Below are 18,558 nucleotides of genomic sequence, written 5' to 3'. Positions count from 1 at the left end.
TGGCAGCAGGTAATGCTTTCACTTCACCTCTAAATGATTTTCTGTCATTGCTGTGTTACAATGTGCTGAGGCATATTTTATCTTTATATGGGTTTTCTATGGGTTCTCTGGTTTCTTTAATACATCTAGACACTAAATTACCTGTAGGAGTGAATGCACAGTACATGTGGACATGTGTATGGTGATGGACTGGCATTTAATTCATGATGAATTATTTTGCCTCACACACTCACAGTATATTCATTAAAAAGGGAATTAGGATTCCCCATGATCAGAGAATAACCAGCAGACTCTGAAGTGGTTATGGAACATGAATGAATTCAATACTAAAATAGAGGTATGAGTAATGTACTGTCTAAAAGCAGAATGTCCACTAAAAACATCAGGGATAAACTGATATTCTGCAAAAGGGACAGGGTTTGGATTGCTAGAAATGGGCTGCCACCAGTCAACCAGAAGTTGATTGACAACATTTTGTCAAATGAATTGCAGAGGCCTTAAAAAACAGGGGTCAACAATGCAAATACTGACTCTTTGCATAAACATAATGTTATTGTCAATTAAATTAGCAGCAGTTATGAAATGATTGTAATTATTCTTCAGTATACCATAGTAACATCTGGCAAAAAGATCTAAAAACACTGAAGCAGCAGACTTTGGGGAATCCATATTTGTGTCATTCTCAATTTTTTTTTTTGCCCACGGTTGTACGGTCAGTGTGTGTGTGGACCCGGCATAGGTTCCAGGCCCTTTCATGGATATGTTGTATTGAAAATGAATAAATGAGTATTAGATGTGTTTATTAAAGTGTATTAGTATGATAATGTATAAGAATTCTGGTACAATAATGACAATGAGTATGAGAATTTTTTTTTGTTGCAAGATTGAAATACCAAACTCATTATTACTATTTTTATTATTATTATTTATCTGAATTAAAGTACAACAATCCCAGATCTTTTGATTTAGTTGGCTGTTTTTGCTGACTTACAGTAGTGCTCACTTCTGATTGGACAGCGAGCGCTCTCTGATTGGTCAGCTCTCGCCGGAGTTTCTCAGCCTAACCAATCAGGTCGCTGCTTGCTCCTCGTAGGGCTGTACCAACATGGCGGCTTTCTGAGTTTACGAAGAGGGAAAAAAATAGCTAATGTGTAAATAAGGCAACTGTACATTGTTTAGAGAGTATATTAGTTGTTTGGGGTGTTGATGAGCTGTCGTACGGAGAGAAATCAAAGATGGCGAGTGACGGAAGTAAAAAGCAGTTCTGGAAAAGGAACACAGCGAAGGTTCCTGGCAGGTAAAGTGACGTGTTCATGCTAGCATGCTGCTAGCTGCTAACGGTGACTTTAGATATGGATCAGGGTTAAAATGAATGATGTCGGAAATCGCGAGTGACATTTTGTCTCGTTGGTTGTTTGAACCGCGTTCAGCGACTCCTGCAAGTTTCACACGCGTCTGGAAAGAGCTGGGAGACATATTTAGCTGATTAGGCAGCGACTAGCTGGGACTGATTTCCCAGGAATGACACATTTCCTGTAATTACACTGGCAGCACTGGGTGGTGTGGGCTGCTGAAGCACAGCAACACCTATGGTTAATGATGTTTTACAGATTCCCTAAAGACGACAAACTGTCTGATCTGGCACCTGTGGATGGAGCAGAATGTCAGGATTGGATGTAGAAGGAAACAGCAGGAACAGTCAGGATCTAAAGTTGAAGCCCAGCGCATTGTTTGTCTAAGAGATTGTATTGTTTACTTTATCGTTTCATTTTCTTTTACGCATCTGGCAGACGCCCTTATTCTTACATTTTTATCTCATGATACATCTAAATACATCAGTTGAGAGTTGAGGTCCTTTCTCAGGGGCCCGACAGCGGCGACACGGTGGTGCTGGGGTTTGAACCAGCGACCTTCCGATCAGTAGTCCAACACCCTAACCACTGTGCCGCCGTTTTACCCGACTTTAACGGTCTTCACCATGTTTAGCACTTCTCGCATGACAGAGTGCTTTTGTTTAATTTTAACTTCCTCAACATAGGTCAGAGAAAGAAACTACTTCTTTAAAACTTTCAACTCTGCAGGTTAAAGTAGCTGCTTAAAAGGTTAAAGGACTTATGCAGAATACATCTCCATCCATCTAGAAACCTCTGTAGTCCAACCAGGGATGTATTTATTCCCATTTTACGATCATGGTGGGACCTCCGCTCAACTTTTACACATACATTCACACACTACAGGCACATTTGAGAATGCTTAATCAAAATCTGCATGTCTTTGGACTGCGGGTGGAGACTCAACAATCCAGAGGAAACCCACCAAGCACACAGACCCCGAGGTGGGAATCGAATCCGGACACTTGAGCTATGAGGCAACAGTGCTAACCACTATGCCACTGTGCTCAAATTAAAATTTAAGAAAGGCCGGCTTATAAAATTTTCTTAGAGCGAGTTTCAAATTTCATGCTCGTGTTTGGGATTCGGATCTCTTTTTACGCAGTCATTGTATGTCTGTTAAAAATTAAATAAATAAAAAATAAAAATTTTCATAGCTTTTCAATAATGTTTATTGTCAATTTTCAGCAACTACGTTAAACCTGTGGACAGTTTTATCTTTGATGGCCATGTATATTCCCTATTGTTTGTATGGAATACAAACAACAATCTTTAGTAATTCTTTATTTGCCCGCTGCTAATCTTGCTTGTCTGGGATGGTCTTTAAAAGAGGCAGTTTCATCATGGTGCTTGATGGGTTTTAGAAATGCATTTGACAATACTGTTCTTCCAAGTATTATTTCAGAATAGCTGACTTTCATGTTGTAAAATAACACCTGACTGTTTTAATTAATTAATTAATTAATTAATTAATTAATTAATTAATTAATGCCAAACGTGTTATTTCACAGTTAGAAAAAATCTAGTATTTTTCGTGTACATTTTTAATTTTTAATAATCACCACTGTACTGTTGGAGGCTTAAAAATGGAGATGTGGCCTTAATTTAACATTAAGAGCAGTGCTACATTGTTTCATAAGGTGTTGTTTTTTAAATATTTTTTCAAGATGGATAAACTTTCTAGTGCCCAAAATAGATGGTCCGCAGTTTTAGATTTGCCAGTTTATGGTCTGCTGAGGATTGTTTAAAGAGTTTATGCCTAGGCCCCTTTATATTTCTGCATGAATGCACACCAGATCTTTAACACTTTCATATCTATTATTCATGTTATAGTTTTTCTTAGCAATTAAGTGCATGTCTAAAAGTACAATTAAGTATTAATGCCATAATGTCATGATGTTTTCAGGTGAGAAAGGGATAATATGATGAGAATAAATATTGTAATTTAACATGCAAAAATTCATAATATTTTAACACTAAAAAGTCACTGTTTTAGAAATGCACAATATTATAAGAATAAAGTCTTTATGATTAAAAAAAAACATCAGGCTCCTGCAAGAAAAATACAGTCAGATATCTCGTGAAGTTAAACTTTTAATAAAGGGTTCACAAATTACAAGATGCTTAATCTTCTGGCACATAAGCATCAGATTACCATAAGCATCAGGACTTGGAAAAGATTATGTAAGAAAGTTTGTTTATTGCATAAGAAAACCTCCAGTAATGTGAAAGGAGCAGCCTCTTTTTTTTTGAGGGATAATTAGCTGGTACTTCAAGGGTATCGTTGGCTACATCTGTATGCTGCGACACTGTTCTTGTAATATTTTGTCTTTTTGTCTTGAATTTATTATTTTTCTATTGTAATATTGCAAGGTAATTCTTGTCATATGTTGCCTTTTTTCATGCCTTCATTTTCATAAAGTTATAACCTCCTCATTATTTACCTGTTATTATTTAACTTAATTATTTAAAAGTTTTTCCCTTATATTGAGCTCTAGTATTATATATAGAATGATATCATCTGAACAACATGTTTTAATTAGCAAGTACACAAAATATTCAAATTATTTTTAAAGTATAGTTCATGTCATGTTTTAATTTTTTTCTTAAGATTATATTAAAACGAAAAAAAAAAAAAATTAAGTCACTACAGGTTTATAGTTTTTTTAATTAGTGTCACATGGCTGTGTGGTCCTGCTTGTCAGTCAGCAGTATTTGGACTGTAACACAATATTTTATAATTTTGTTTGTCTACACCAACACAGTGAATTTTAAATGATGCAATCAAAATAAGATTGAAATGTAGATTTTAAGATTTCAATCAAGTGGTGTAACAAAAAAAAAGTAGGAATTGCAACCAGTGAATTAAAAGTACTTCTTTTTTTCCCCAGGCCTAAAATATTTACTGATCAGACTCACATAATCATAAATATAAGGATTATTTTAGTACTTGAACGCAAATCCTTTACAGTCAAAGTCACTTACTTCAGCCACTGTGTAAACTGTGTACAGTTTTGCCTTCAGTAGTTTAAAAGCAGCTCAGTAGGGTTGAGGTCAGGTGACTGACTCCTTAATTTTCCGTTCATTTGCGTGAGAAGCTGTTGGATTGCTTTCGCTTGGGATGCTTTGAGTTATTATCCATCTGTACATGTGGACCAATGCAGTCCTGTTAGTCTTACAGCACTTGACTGATCCTAAACAGAAAGCATCGGTCTCTGCACTTCAGAATTTATCCTGCTATTTCTGTCAAAAGTAACGTCAATAATAAACACCAGTGACATTTAGGATCCATACATGCCATAACGTTGCCTCCAGCGTGTTTAACAGATGATGTGGAACTGTTTGCTCTGGATGAAGAGCATTTCATTCATTGCCTTCCATCATTTTGGTTCATGTTCAACTTGTTCCAGAAGATGCTCTACAGCAAAGACTAATCCAGTGTTTCTATTCCTCAGTGTTACCAAAGGTTTTCATCTTGAGGTAAACCTTCTGTATTTGCGTTCATGAAGGCATCACCTGATTGTAGACATCAACAATGATGGTTCTTGATATGGCGTGGCATTTGGTGTTGCTGAGCTCACCACTGCATTCCTTCTTTTTTACGAACATACCAAATGGTTGATTTGGCCTCCCCTAAATTTCCTGCTATCTCTGATTTGTCTGTTTTTGCCCCCCGCCTAATGATGGCCTCACTTTGCTTCCATCAACACCTCATTAGTCTGCATATTGAGTGTTTCCATGAACAGCCACCAGATGCAAATTCAGCATTCGAAATGAACACCAGACCTTTTATCTCCTCACTTTGTGATTAAATAACCTGTCCATGAAACTTCTTATCAGACAGTTTTCCAATTACATTTGAGCCTGTAAAAATAGAGAGACTATGAAAGGAATATCTATTCTTCCTAAAAGGTTACTGCAGTATTTTCCTCAAACCTCTTGAATTAAAGCTTTAACTGTGATGTGTGTTGCCATGTACTGTATGATCAGAATTATTATGTGTTTTTACAGGATACAACAACAGTTATTAAAATTGTTAAACGAGAAAATGACTGTGTGTATGGATTAGACATGCATTACACATCTAATCCGTTATGTGAGGGTTGGGTTTCATTGTGGGAATTTTCTGCCCTTGAGATTGGGTCACTGGTGGGGGGAAAAAGTTGAGAAGTTATGATGTACATTAACCTAAACTGTATTTATCTTTTTCCTGTTTGCAGTATACAACACGTCTATGGAGCCCAGCATCCTCCATTTGATCCTCTCCTACATGCTAAGTAAGTGCTTAATGCTATAATATAGCATTTTCATTATTCTTATTATTACTACTATACGGTTTACAGACCTCAGAGGAGCAGAGGAAGATGTAACACTTATTCTTGCTCTTTTAGTGTAGAACAAAAGTTTTTCCTATAAAAAAAAAAAAGCACAGCAACTTTTTGGCCAAATGACCCTAGATGGGCAGTGGTAGGTCAGAAGATTAAGGTTCATGTGTTTAAGCTGCCACTTGATCAAGGCCCTTAACCCTCTCTGCTCCAGCGTCATAACATGTCTGATCCCAACTTCTAATCAGGGAGATGTAAAGAAAATAATTTCACTGTCCTGTAATGTACAATGTGTCTAAAAAAATAATATTGTGGAAAAGTTTATTATTTTTTTAAATTTAATTTTAAAAGTGAAACTTTCATGTATGTATTTTAGATTCTCATTGCATTATTATGGCTTAATGCTCATGAAAAAAAATAGTACCTCAAAATGCTCTAAGATAACTCATAAAGGATTTACAATACAAAAATGTCCACCATCTAAAAAATATCTACATTTATGAACTTAATACTCTGTTGGAGCTCCTTTGGCACGAATTAGCGCATCAATGTGGCATGGAGTGGCATGGAGGTGATTGGCCCGTGGCACTGCTGAGGCTTTATTAAAGACTTTGACAGCAGCCTTCAGCTCGGTCGGGTGTTTTTCATCTTCTTCTTGACAATACCCCATAGATTCTTTATGAGCTTTAGGTCAGGTGAACAAAAGCGGACAGAAGCATGAAGTGCTCTAACATCTCTTGGTAGATAGCGGTGTTCACTTTGTACTTGATAAAACACAGTGGACCAACACCAGCAGATGACATGGAACCCCAAATCATCACTGACTGTGGGAGCTTCACACTAGACTTCAAATAACTTGGATTCTGTGCCCCTCTCTCTTCCTCTAGACTCTGGGACCTTGATTTACAACTGAAATGCAAAAGTTTAAAAAAAATAAAATCTGAAAATAGAATTGAGCATTTTTCTCTCTCTTTAGCCCAGGTAAGATGTTTCTGATGTCGTCTCTGGTGCAGTGGGTTAAACTAGATGGAGAGATGCACAGTATTTATACTGTTCGAATAATAATTTACTCGAAGTCTAAATGAAATATTCTAATATTTTGATATTCTAGATTTTTGTTTTCATGTCCTGCAAGCTGAAGTCATTTAACTTAAAACAAAGTTTCGAGTTACCTCTTTTTAAATTGAAGTTTACATTTATGGCATTTGGCAGACGCCTTTATCCAGGACGACTTGTAAACATTTTTTCATTTTTCATTACATCTCATTATACTCGGAGCAGTTGAGGGTTAAGGCCTTGCTCAAGGGCCCAATTGGTGTGCTTTGAACCTGGCACCTTCCGGACCTGTAGTCCAGTGCCTTAACTAATGAGCTACCACCAATTAAATTATTAATTGCTATTCTAAACTAAGATCCTAAGCCTTGACGACCTTACAGTACGTGTATATATTGCACTATTTTAACCTTTAAACATTTTATTACATCAGTAACATAGATACAGTGTGTAATATTAGTGACTTAAAACCAAAGGAATATTCCTTGTACAGACTTACCAGCCTCTTGGGAGGTGAGGTGTTCTGTTATAGAAAAGTAATTCAGCCCCCAGGTGATGTATTTAGGCCTGATGTGATGTGCAGGGGTCCAGTTTATCCTTGGCACAGTGGTAAGGTGAGCGTATCTTATGTACATCCAGAGAATTTAAAAGCCACATCTAGTAGACGGAACGAAAATCTCTCTCTATCATGCTTCCATGTCTGTAAAACATTTAGCATTTTTCTACATAGAGGTGTCAAACTATGTATACGTGTAATGTGATTGTTGTCATGGTCTACCAATAGTACTTAATAATCTAGAGTCTACAGAAGACTGGTCTTCAAAGACAAAGATTTTGATTGGTTTATAAGTTACATGAGGTTCTTAAACATAAAAGACTGACTGTAACAGGAAAACCACTTAGTGTTGAGACACCATGGTAGCAGATGGACGAAGACATTTGCCCATTTTTCTTTTATTGTCGAATTACCCTAATGCAGCATGTCTTGATAGCCATGAAAAATTTAAGAGCACGTTTTAGTGTAAATGTGGATTGTCTGAATATGACATCCAGTAATGTTTCTAAATATTAGCACACAATCAGACCTTCTCGTGGAAATAATCTTTTGTAAATTAAGGTTTGGATATTGTGTAAAGTCTGTACCTGTAGAAAGAGTAACGTGTTAGATTGAATGCATTAATAGAAACCTGTGATGTAGGTACGAGTGAGATATACAGTGGGGCAAAAAAGTATTTAGTCAGCCAGCAATTGTGCCAGTTCTTCCACTTAAAAAGATGAGAAAGGCCTGTAATTTTCATCATAGGTATACCTCAACTATGAGAGACAAAATAAGAAAAAAAATCCAGAAAATCACATTCTAGGATTTTTAATGAATTTATTTGCAAATTATGGTGGAAAATAAGTATTTGGTCAATAACAAAATTTCATGTTAATATTTTGTTATATAACCTTTTTTGGCAATGATGGAGGTCAAACGTTTTCTGTAAGTCTTCACAAGGTTTTCACACACTGTTGCTGTTTTTTTTTACCCATTCTTGTTGATGTTTTGGGGCTATCGCTGGGCAACACGGACTTTCACCACCCTCAGTGATGATTTTCACTCAGAATGTTACGATACGTGGCCCCATTCATTCTTTTCTTTACACGGATCAGTCGTTCTGGTCCCCAAACCAGCACGATGTTTCCACCCCCATGCTTCACAGTAGGTATATAGTGTTCTTTGGATGCAACCCAGCATTCTTTCTCCTCCAAACACAAAGTTCTATTTTGGTTTTATCTAATCATATGATATTTTCTCAATTCTCTTCTGGATCATCCGAATGCTCTCTAGCAAACTTCAGACTGGCCTGGACATGTACTGGCTTAAGCAGGGAGACACGTCTGGCACTGCAAGATTTAAGTCCCTGGTGGCACAGTGTGTTACTGATGGTAGCCTTTGTTACTTTAGTCCCAGCTATCTGCAGGTCATTCACTAGGTCCCCCTGTGTGGTTCTGGGATTTTTGCTCACAATTCTTGTGATTATTTTGACCCCACGGGGTGAGATCCTGCGTGGAGCCCCAGATCAAGGACATTATCAGTGGTCTTGTATGTCTTCCATTTTCTAATAATTGCTGCCACGGTTGATTTTTTTCACACCAAGCTCCTTACTTATTGCAGATTCAGTCTCCCCAGCCTGGTGCAGGTCTACGATTTTGTTTCTGGTGTCCTTTGACAGCTTTTTGGTTTTGGCCATAGTGGAGTTTGGAGTGTGAGTGTTTGAGGTTGTGGACAGGTGTCTTTTATACTGATAACAGATGCCCTTAATACAGATAATAAGTGGAGGACAGAGGAGCCTCTTAAAGAAGAAGTGACAGGTTTGTTAGAGCCACAAATATTGCTTGTTTGTAGGTAACCAAATACTTACTTTCCACCATAATTTGCTAATAAATTCTTTAAAAATCCTACAATGTGATTTTCTGGATTTTGTCTCTTATAGTTGAGGTATACCTATGATGAAAATTACAGGCCTCTCTCATCTTTTTAAGTGGGAGAACTTGCACAACTGGTGGCTGACTACATACTTTTTTGGCCCACTATACTGCCGGGCTCACTGTTGCCGAAAATGAAAAAGAAAATAAAAAATTATTCCCTGCCCATTGATAAGTGCTGTGGTGCAAATGAAAAATCTTGCCAGTGCTGTGATATTGCTGATTTGTGATTTGATTTACTGCTGCGACATTACTCAGAGAAGTTGTTTTTTAGGACATTAAGCAGCATGGAGCTGTAATGGCCTACCGTAGAGCAATGATTTCCTTATAAAAAAAAAAAAAATTAAATGAACACCTGTTTACAATGTCATTTTGTGTCCCTTGCTTGTTTTGGCACTCATGCGAAACCTTTTTTTAACATATTGTACCTCACTGGAGGTGGTTCCGGCCCTGGGGGCTTTTTACACACACACACACATACACACACACACACACACACACACACACACACACACACACTGACAGATTGAGGTCGATTTCCATTTAGTATGCTAAGGCTTAAGCTTCTCATTTCTCCACTCAGTCACACACAAACATTCGTGCCTTCATTAGGCAGGTATGAAAAGTAGTTCTCTATTTTAAACCAACAGGTTGTTTCAGTTCTGACGTCCGATGTCATTAGGTGTGAGAACTGCTCCCCAAACTTACGTACTGTATATTCTGCACAGGCATAGCTTGCTTCCTTCTTTCATTGATGCGGTCGGCTCGTGCATGCACATACATGTAAATAATCCAGTTGTTATCTGATTTCAGTGCTCGTGTTGGCAGCTCACAGGTTCATGATGGTGATGTGTGATACATGGTTTTAAGTATTTTAAAGAAAAAAAAAATCTCTGGAATGCACTGGAAATTTTCCTGCAGAAATGGCTAAAAGATTTTTTTTTGCTTAAAATAAAAGCAGCCCTACAAGGAAATGTCAAAATAGGTTAATAGTAATTATAAAAAAATAATAAAACACTGTTTTTTTATTTTATTTTATTTTTAAACTGTTTGGCACAGTGGTGTAGTGGTTAACACTGTTGCCCTGCACCTTCAGAGTCTAGGATCAGTTCCCGTCTCTTTGCATGTCCTCCCTGTGCTTGGTGGGTTTCCTCCGGGTACTCCAGTTTCCTCCCACAGTCCAAAGTCCCACATGCATATTAGGCTTATTGTTTTTCCCAAATTGCCCTGTGGTGTGTGAATGAGTGTGCGTATGTGTGTGCCCTGCGATGGATTGGCTCCCTATCCAGGATGTACCCCTCCTTACTCTGTATACAGGATTGAGTGGGTGACTGAATGTTTTTCACTGGCCAGCATAACTTTCATGTAGTTTGAGCAGTAGGTAAACGGGTAAAAAAAGATAATACACGACTCGGACAGAATAGTACCACTTGCCTAATACTGAGTCAGTCTCCCTCATGCAGCCAGAACAGCTCTGATCCTCTGAGATATTCACTCCACAAGATCTCTGAAGGTGTGCTGTGCTAATTGGCACAAAGGCGTCACTAACAGATCCTTTAATTCCTGTAAGGTGGGGCCTCCATGAATCAGACTTGTTTGACCAGCACATCCCATAGATGTTCGATCTGATTAAGATCTGGGGAATTTGAATATACTTCTTCCCCATAGCTTCCCGGTGCACACATTCAATTCAATTTTATTTTATTTACATAGCACTTTTAACAATGGTCATTGTTTTAAAGCAGCTTTATAAAATAAAAAAAATATATGGAAATGTGTATGAGTGAGAAAAATGTGTAAATGTTAACAAGCCAAGGGTGACGGTGTTACAGGAAGAATCCCTGAGAGGAACCAGACTCAACAGGGAACCCATTCTCACTTGGGTCATAATAGCAGGAATTTGATGCCGACATACTGTGTGTTGGGCAGCTTAAAGTTAACATGTTGTCCAGTTCGGCACAAGGATGAATCAGACAGGTGCAGAGGTCGTCTGGATCACTGGGAGCTTAGGAGCAGCATGTGTAGTTCCAAACCATCATGAAATGATGAACAAACTCCAGATGCCGTGAGATGAGGGAATGGGTGGTGTCGTCCATTATATGAGCAGCAATAGATATTGAGTATGCATTAAATGTAGAGGAGTATAAGGTTATGGGATGTACATGGACATCTTTATGAAATTGAAGAAAATGTGATTCATCAGTCATCTTCTTCCACTGGTCCAGTTCGGATACTCGTGTGCTCGTCTTATATGCTTTCACGGAATCAACTGTGGCTGGTCTGTAGACTCAGAGTATTAGTGGTGCTCTATTATATAATGATGATAATAACAAAAATAATTAAATTAAACAGCTTTGTTTAAAAAACTATAGAATCATCTCTTCCGTGGATATTTCATTTATTATTGAATAATAATGGAGCTAATGGCTGTAAAGGCGCCACATATAGACCTTGATTTAGTTTTTTTGTTCATCGTAACGTTCATAAATAGCATCTTAGGGCCATGTGCTGTATCTGCGGTGTTAATTAGCTGTGCCGTATGTAAAGGCAGCGGGGTTTGTTTGGTTTAACGGTGAGTGTGGCAGTGTGTTTTCAATTTGGGTTTCAACTTTGGATAAAATGAAACTCTCTGGGATTTCTCAGGATGCTGTTGGGGTCAGACAGCGCCGCACAAGTACAAATCCGTATTTGCTCCAGAAATACCGAAACATCCCTTTAATTAAGGATTTCTGTAAAGCTGCAGGAAGAGTGCCGAGACACTGCAGTCCATCAAGATTTCCATTTTGCTGGTTTAGATACGGTTTCCTTCCCAGTTGGAAAGCTGGGCTTTGGAGAGGTTGAGCAACACGGTTTGTTTATCGTCATGCATATGTGTCTTCTGAAGAACGTGCTTAGGGAGAGCACCGTTCCGAGGTGCTAATGAGATTTTAAATGCGATATTAGTGATTTCTGTCTTGTGCATTGGGTCAGGTTAGACAGATGGAGTTTGATTGCCTCACTTCATGGTGTTCTGTAGCTTTAAGGGATGAACGAGTCACTGTTTATGTTTCTCATTTGTCACTGATCTGTCATTAGGTATTTGTTTAGCTAAACACACACAGGTCTCATATTCCTTACTTATTGTCCAGCCCTAGAACACAGCCCAGGTTATTATCATAAAAAAAAGAGCAGCTGAACACTACGTGCATTGTTATGCTCAAATTCACAGCTATAATCACCTTTTTAGGACTTGTATGGTACATTACACATTCTTAAATCCGACATTGTTCTTAACTGATGTTTTACATAACTGTGTGTATGAAGGATCAGGACCAAGGGGTTTTCTCTGTTTATGAAAAATGAGTCAAAACATACAGTTTCTTGAATGTCCACTAGGGCCACAGACTCCCAAGTAGAGTCAGGTTGCATGGACCCCTATGTTAAAATATCCATCTTTAAAACAGAAATAAACATATTTGCTAGCTTGATTATTTATTAATGGCAACTGTGTAGTCAGTGGTAGCTCAGTGGTTAAGGTGATGGATTACTGATGGGAAAGTTCAAGGTTCAAACGTCAACAACCACTCTCGAGCAAGGCCCTTAAGGGTGTTTACCACATGCTGTAAATGTATTAGGGTGAATTTTTATGTAACTCATTAGTTTTTTAAAATTTAAAATCCATAACTTTACACAAACTCCTTGCTGTGTCCTGTGCATCATTTTAGCTAACCAGCTAACTGGAATCGTTGTAGTTTAACTTACCTCGAGAAATATAGGAGTTGCCATAGGAAGTCGTGTAGGATCAGGATGACAGAGTTCAATAAAATGCAAAGTAATGTTAGCATATACTGTAAATTAATGTTAGTCACCTTACTTTTAGCTAAGCTAGCTAGCTTGTGTAATCTACGGTAAGTAGGCCTGTTGCAATTGACAGACAGGCTCCACCAACTCCACCCATTTGCTCTTTTATGGATAACCCTTACAAAGCCAGTCCTCAGAAAACCTATGGGTGATGTCACTGATGGTTTGTCCTGTTCTGTTCAGTTCAGTAGTCTCATGTCTTCAGAGCTCCCAGACTCTCACTGCTGTACTTTGGTTTCTATGGTTTTTAGTGCTTTGCCACTACAAAATAAGTTTCACTTGCTTTAAGCCATGTCATGTGAAGTTCTTCTTCTGCACTTTCTCCCTCTTTCTTGCTCTCTCTTTCTCTCTCTTACACTCTTTCTCTCTATCTGTCTTCCAGTTTGATCAAAGCCGGTAACAAGCCACCTGCGACGAGCACGCCCGGGAAGCCAAAGAAAGCCACCACCTTCCAGGAGTTCGAAAGCATCACGAGCGACGCCTGGGATGTGGGCGACGACGACGACGAGCTATTCGCCATGGCTGCTCAGAACCTCAACCTCGAGGTAGTGATGGAGACGGCCAACAAGGTGATCGAGAACCACAGCAAGCAGCAGGAGCGACGACAGCAGCAGCTCGACGAGCCTCCCGGGCCTGAGGAGAAAGACGGGAAGGAGGAGCAGGACAAAGATGAAGAGGAGAGGCTGGAGGAGGAGGAGACGACCGCGGAGCTGTCGTTTAGCTCCGAGCGTTTCCATCACAGTGACAACAGGCTGGTGAAGTCCCACAGCGAGGCACCGATCGGATCTCCAAAGGGTTTGTACAGAACGTCTCTCCTCTCACTCTTCGCTCAGGATTTATTACACAGCCACGCCTCTTTTATACTTCAGCTTTATAGCCAGTCGCTCCTATTTGAGGCTGATTGTCATGCTATTTTTTCTTTCCCCAGGTGTGATTATCTTTTTCTCTCTCTAAGGTGTCCACATACTTTTGGCCATACTTTGTAAATGTTTTAGTGCTTGTTCGCTTTACATTAGTGGACTAATTATTATTTCATTAATATTCGAATGGTCTCAGTACAAATAGTACAAACATTGGTTTGTATTAGCTGGTGACCTAGCTAATAAATTTCCAAAATTGTGGAAACCGTGATAACCCAGCCCTTAGCACCACTAGTTCTAGTTGCTACCCTAAATTCTCTCTCTCTCTCTCTTATATATATATATATATATATATATATATATATATATATATATATATATGGAAATTGTACTGAACCACTGAACCAATTACACCATCGGATTTGTTGGTTCTTGACTGCTGGCTGATGGCTGAAGTTTCCTGGTGCTTGGTGTTTTGCATTTTTTTTAATTTATTATTATTTTTTAAAGTATGACAGACTGTAAGTCTGTGTCATAAACAGGAGCCCCAGACCACATCTTTGCACATAAACTAGCGCATGTGCGTGACAGCAGGTCTGTTATATGTGCACTCAGTCACCTGCTGTTCCATCGCTGTAACTAGAAACACGGTAGAGGCATGGCAGACGAGATGAGCGTACATACTGTACACTGTCTGCCCCCGCTGCGATACCTCTCTCTCTCTCTCTCTCTTTTTCTCTCTCTCTCTCTCTCTCTCTCTGTCACCAAACACCTGCCCCTCCTTTCCCGCATACCTGCAGCTTTGTTTGGGATCGGCTGACTTCCTGTCTCCTGTTCGTTCCTCACTAGGATGGCGTGACAGTGTTTTTTATGCAAAGTCACAGTGCTGCACAATATTTGTTTTTCCAGTGCTCCCCATGCAGATTGTGAGGCTTGAAATTACGTAGATGCTCCTACAGTACAGTACAGTATAGTATAGAAGAGGAGTATAGTGGTGTAACTGAAACATCCTTTAGTAGAAATGATTCAATGATTAGGCATTTAAGCCCCACAGAATTAGTGATGCAACATTCATAAGTGGCTCAGGTGTGTGTGTGTGTGTGTGTGTGTACTACCGCTGAAAATTTTGGGATCACTTGCAGTTTTCTTTGTTTTTATTTAGTGATTTATTTTTTACACTGTATAACAATACTGAGGATTCTAAAACTATGAAATAACACATATGGAAATAAAATAAAAAATTTATTTGTCTCATACACAGTGTACGATATGCAGTGAAATGCTTAAACAACCTCCCATGACCTTAAAAAAACAATCAGTAAGAAATAAATTATAGAATAAAATAAAAAATAAAATATAGAAAAACTATAGCTATAGAAATTAGGAACAAAATATAAAATATAAAAAAAACCTTAGTTGTACAAATATAGAATATGGAAAAATTTGGTTGTGGAAATGAAATAGAATTTAAATAGAAATAACCAGGGAGCGCAGCAGAAGTAGCCGATACATCTCAGTATTAATATAACTGTTCAAAAGGAGATTATTGTATATTCTGGACGCCTTTAGCATTATGTAGAAAGAAAGAAAAATCAGGAACGACCACAAAGTTAGAAAGTCATCCCAAACTTTTAAGCAGTAGTGTATGCATGTATATAATTTTTATTCAGTTTGTGATTTTTTTTTTTTTTGTGGGCAATTTACATATAGATCAAAAAAATTATATGTACATTTATAATAGAGATCGGGCTGTGACTAGAATTGTCTGGTTTCAGTTTGATTGGCCGTGACCAGTGATCGACGATCAGCTTCAGATATAATTGGATGTATACAGAGCGCAGAAGCTCTCAAGCGCAACAGAAATGCATTTTTATGCCGCTACATGATCAACGCATGTTAAAAGCCTCCGATCTGCATTTTTCTCCAAACTCTGTGAGCGAATTAGTCTCAAACCCAGTCATGTAATGACGCACGATTCCAACGCCGAGCTAATTAGTCGAAAATGTGTGAGTTACGCAACCCACACGCTCACTGTCGAGTTTAGTTTTGAGATTTTTGAGGCATTTAAGGAGGAAAAATATCATCGTTTCTTAATAATCCTGCAGGCAGTACACTCTGAACTATTTACACATCTTCATCTTGTGTGGTAGCAGTGAATTATTTGCTAAGTTTGTTTACAAATAATAATTATGACAGATGACAGAAATACACGCTGCTCAGTAAAAAAAAGTAGGTTTGTAGCAAAATTTAATTTGATGTTAACTCATGCTGCGTTAGGTTATTAAGTGAGAAAATAATTTTATAAGGAAAGGGCTACATTTAGTTACTCATTAAACGTTTTTAAAGTTTTAAAATTGGGGGGAAAATTTTAATGAATATTTATTAAATTGTGATACTCGTAAATTTTTTAGCCCCGAGGTATTGTAATAATATCACATAAGTTTTATATACAGTATATCAAAGTGTATGTTTATGTGTATGTATGTCTGCGTGTTTGTGCACATATACATGGAGGGTGAAAAGTAACTTGGCATTAAAAATTATTAATAGAGTCAATATTTCAAATACAAATATATTGAAAGAACTGCCTCCCAGTCCTCTAGTGTGTGAGACTTTGTCCTGTACACCTCCTCCTTTGTGGAGCCCCAAAAGAAAAAAAAACAAACACATGAAGTAAGATCTGGACTTCTTAGGGACCATTCTTGAGGTCCGCGTCATTTTAGCCAACATCCGGGAAAATGCAGAAGGACACACTGGAGGACTTGAAGGCCCTGAGTCGGGAGGTTCTCAGCAATATCTCAGCTTCCTTCAGGAGACATTCTGCATTCCATCCCCAGCTGATTGGGGGAACTGGTTGACCCCATCGGTGCCTACATTGAAATTTAATGATTTGTGTTCATTTTCTTAATAAAGTATATGTACAGTTTCTTTTAATACATTTCTCAAAGAATCTATCTTCACCCACCAATTTTTTTTTAAAGTCTGTACAGTGATCGATAAATTGTTGCAATGAATTTTTTGCTAGAACAGTAGTGAGACAGTGGACTTGTTACCTGTCATGGATATTATTAACACACAGGCACGCTTTGTTGTTGCAGAGATGAGTGGCGAGCGGGCAGCGCTGTACAGACAGCAGTCGCTCCCTCACAGGCCGGTCATCCCCCTGGTGGCCCGCATGGCTGATCAGAACACATCAGGAACTCCTGCCATGACTGAGCGAGAGGCTTCCAGATTAGACAAGTTCAAACAGCTTCTGGCTGGACCGAACACAGACCTCGGTAAGCGGCTCACAGCTTTCTTTTTCCACATGCATGTTTTCTTTTCTTTTTTTTTTTCTTTAAACGAGTGCTCTGTATCTTGTATTGGCGGTTGTGTGGTGGTTATGTGGAGATATGTTCTGATATAATTTGATTGTTTTTAATTTGTCAGACAGCTGATGGTTATTTTGATGGAATGCTTTGTTTATCTCCTAGGTGCATTTGTACTTATGTTATTAGTGTTTAATTGTAGATGCCTAATGGAGTAGTAGGTTCAGCAACGGAATGAAAATGGGTTTGCGATTGGAGAGAAGATTAGAACTTTTACTTAGCATGTGGGCTAGCTAGTGAAAATATATCAACATTTTTACACAACTTAATGTACTTACACCTTGTCCTTACTGACTTCAGTGCTAATTGTTTAGTCACATATGATAATAATGTCCCTCCATGCAAAACCCAACAGTAACAACAGGTCTCAGAGCTCCCCATTGTCCCTGTGTGTGTGTAAATGGTCCAGCTGAAATACTGCTCAGATCATGCATGGTTTCATATCCTAAACTCCCTCTATTTCACTCCTTTTCCAAACATGCTGTTTCAGTGTATATGTAAATGAATCATGACCAGCCAGAAAACAGCAGAGCTAAGCAACAGGGGAGCTTCTTATGAGGTCACATTGGGGAAAAATCTAATTGGCTTGTTTAATCCATGGCTACTAAGATTATTATTATTATTATTTATTTTTTTTTTTTTTGTGATTTTACCCCAATTTTCTCCCAAATTTTTTAGTTGTGTCTAATTCCTCCCCGTCACTAGGGGTCTCCCACATTAACGCTACTACCATTCAGTCAGGAGGGCCGAAGACTATCACGTGTTTCCTTCGAGCCACGTGATGCCAGCCGACCGCATCTTTTTGAACTGCTCGCTCACGCCCTATACGCTCCTTCCACTTGCGTGAGCTTACAGATGCCTCTGATTGGCTGTAGAGTCGTGATTAATGTGGGAGCACTATGTACCTCTCATCCCTCCCCTTTGAGAAAGCTCGGCCAATCAGCTCTCTTTAGACCTCCGGCTGCGAGAGGTTACAGCATCGGCACCCTGTGTTTTTAGTACAAACTTTGTTTTATATATGTATATATATATATGGCACAAAAACGCTTCTTATTTTTAAACATCACTCCATCACAAAATTAAAAGTTACAGAAAAAAATTTGCAACAGTTAAAGTTCTCAGAAAAACTGTGGGTGGTTCTTTAATTAACTTTAACTTGGATGGAAATTATAATTTACTGTTTACTTTTTATTTTTTTAAGACGACCTTGCTCTACAGCGTTTTAATTGCATGTGCATTAGACTTTTGCAAA

General features: G+C 38.4%; 1 protein-coding gene across 2 annotated transcripts in view; it reads left to right on the top strand.

Moving 5' to 3' along the window:
• The first annotated feature begins 1,105 nt into the window (after positions 1-1,105).
• Positions 1,106-18,558, top strand: part of tbc1d22a (TBC1 domain family, member 22a) — a 181,443-nt gene continuing 163,990 nt past the window's right edge. For both annotated transcript variants that reach the window (XM_053508679.1, XM_053508680.1), the window contains exons 1-4: positions 1,106-1,297; positions 5,612-5,668; positions 13,461-13,873; positions 17,037-17,216. In XM_053508679.1, the coding sequence (XP_053364654.1) occupies positions 1,236-1,297; positions 5,612-5,668; positions 13,461-13,873; positions 17,037-17,216 (712 nt within the window). In that variant the 5' untranslated portion in view covers positions 1,106-1,235. The remainder of the gene's footprint in view (positions 1,298-5,611; positions 5,669-13,460; positions 13,874-17,036; positions 17,217-18,558) is intronic.

Source organism: Clarias gariepinus, chromosome 12 (genome assembly GCF_024256425.1).
Source record: "Clarias gariepinus isolate MV-2021 ecotype Netherlands chromosome 12, CGAR_prim_01v2, whole genome shotgun sequence".
Lineage (NCBI taxonomy): Eukaryota > Metazoa > Chordata > Actinopteri > Siluriformes > Clariidae > Clarias > Clarias gariepinus.
Note: the sequence above shows the minus strand (reverse complement) of the source record. Positions and strands in the feature narration are given on the sequence as shown.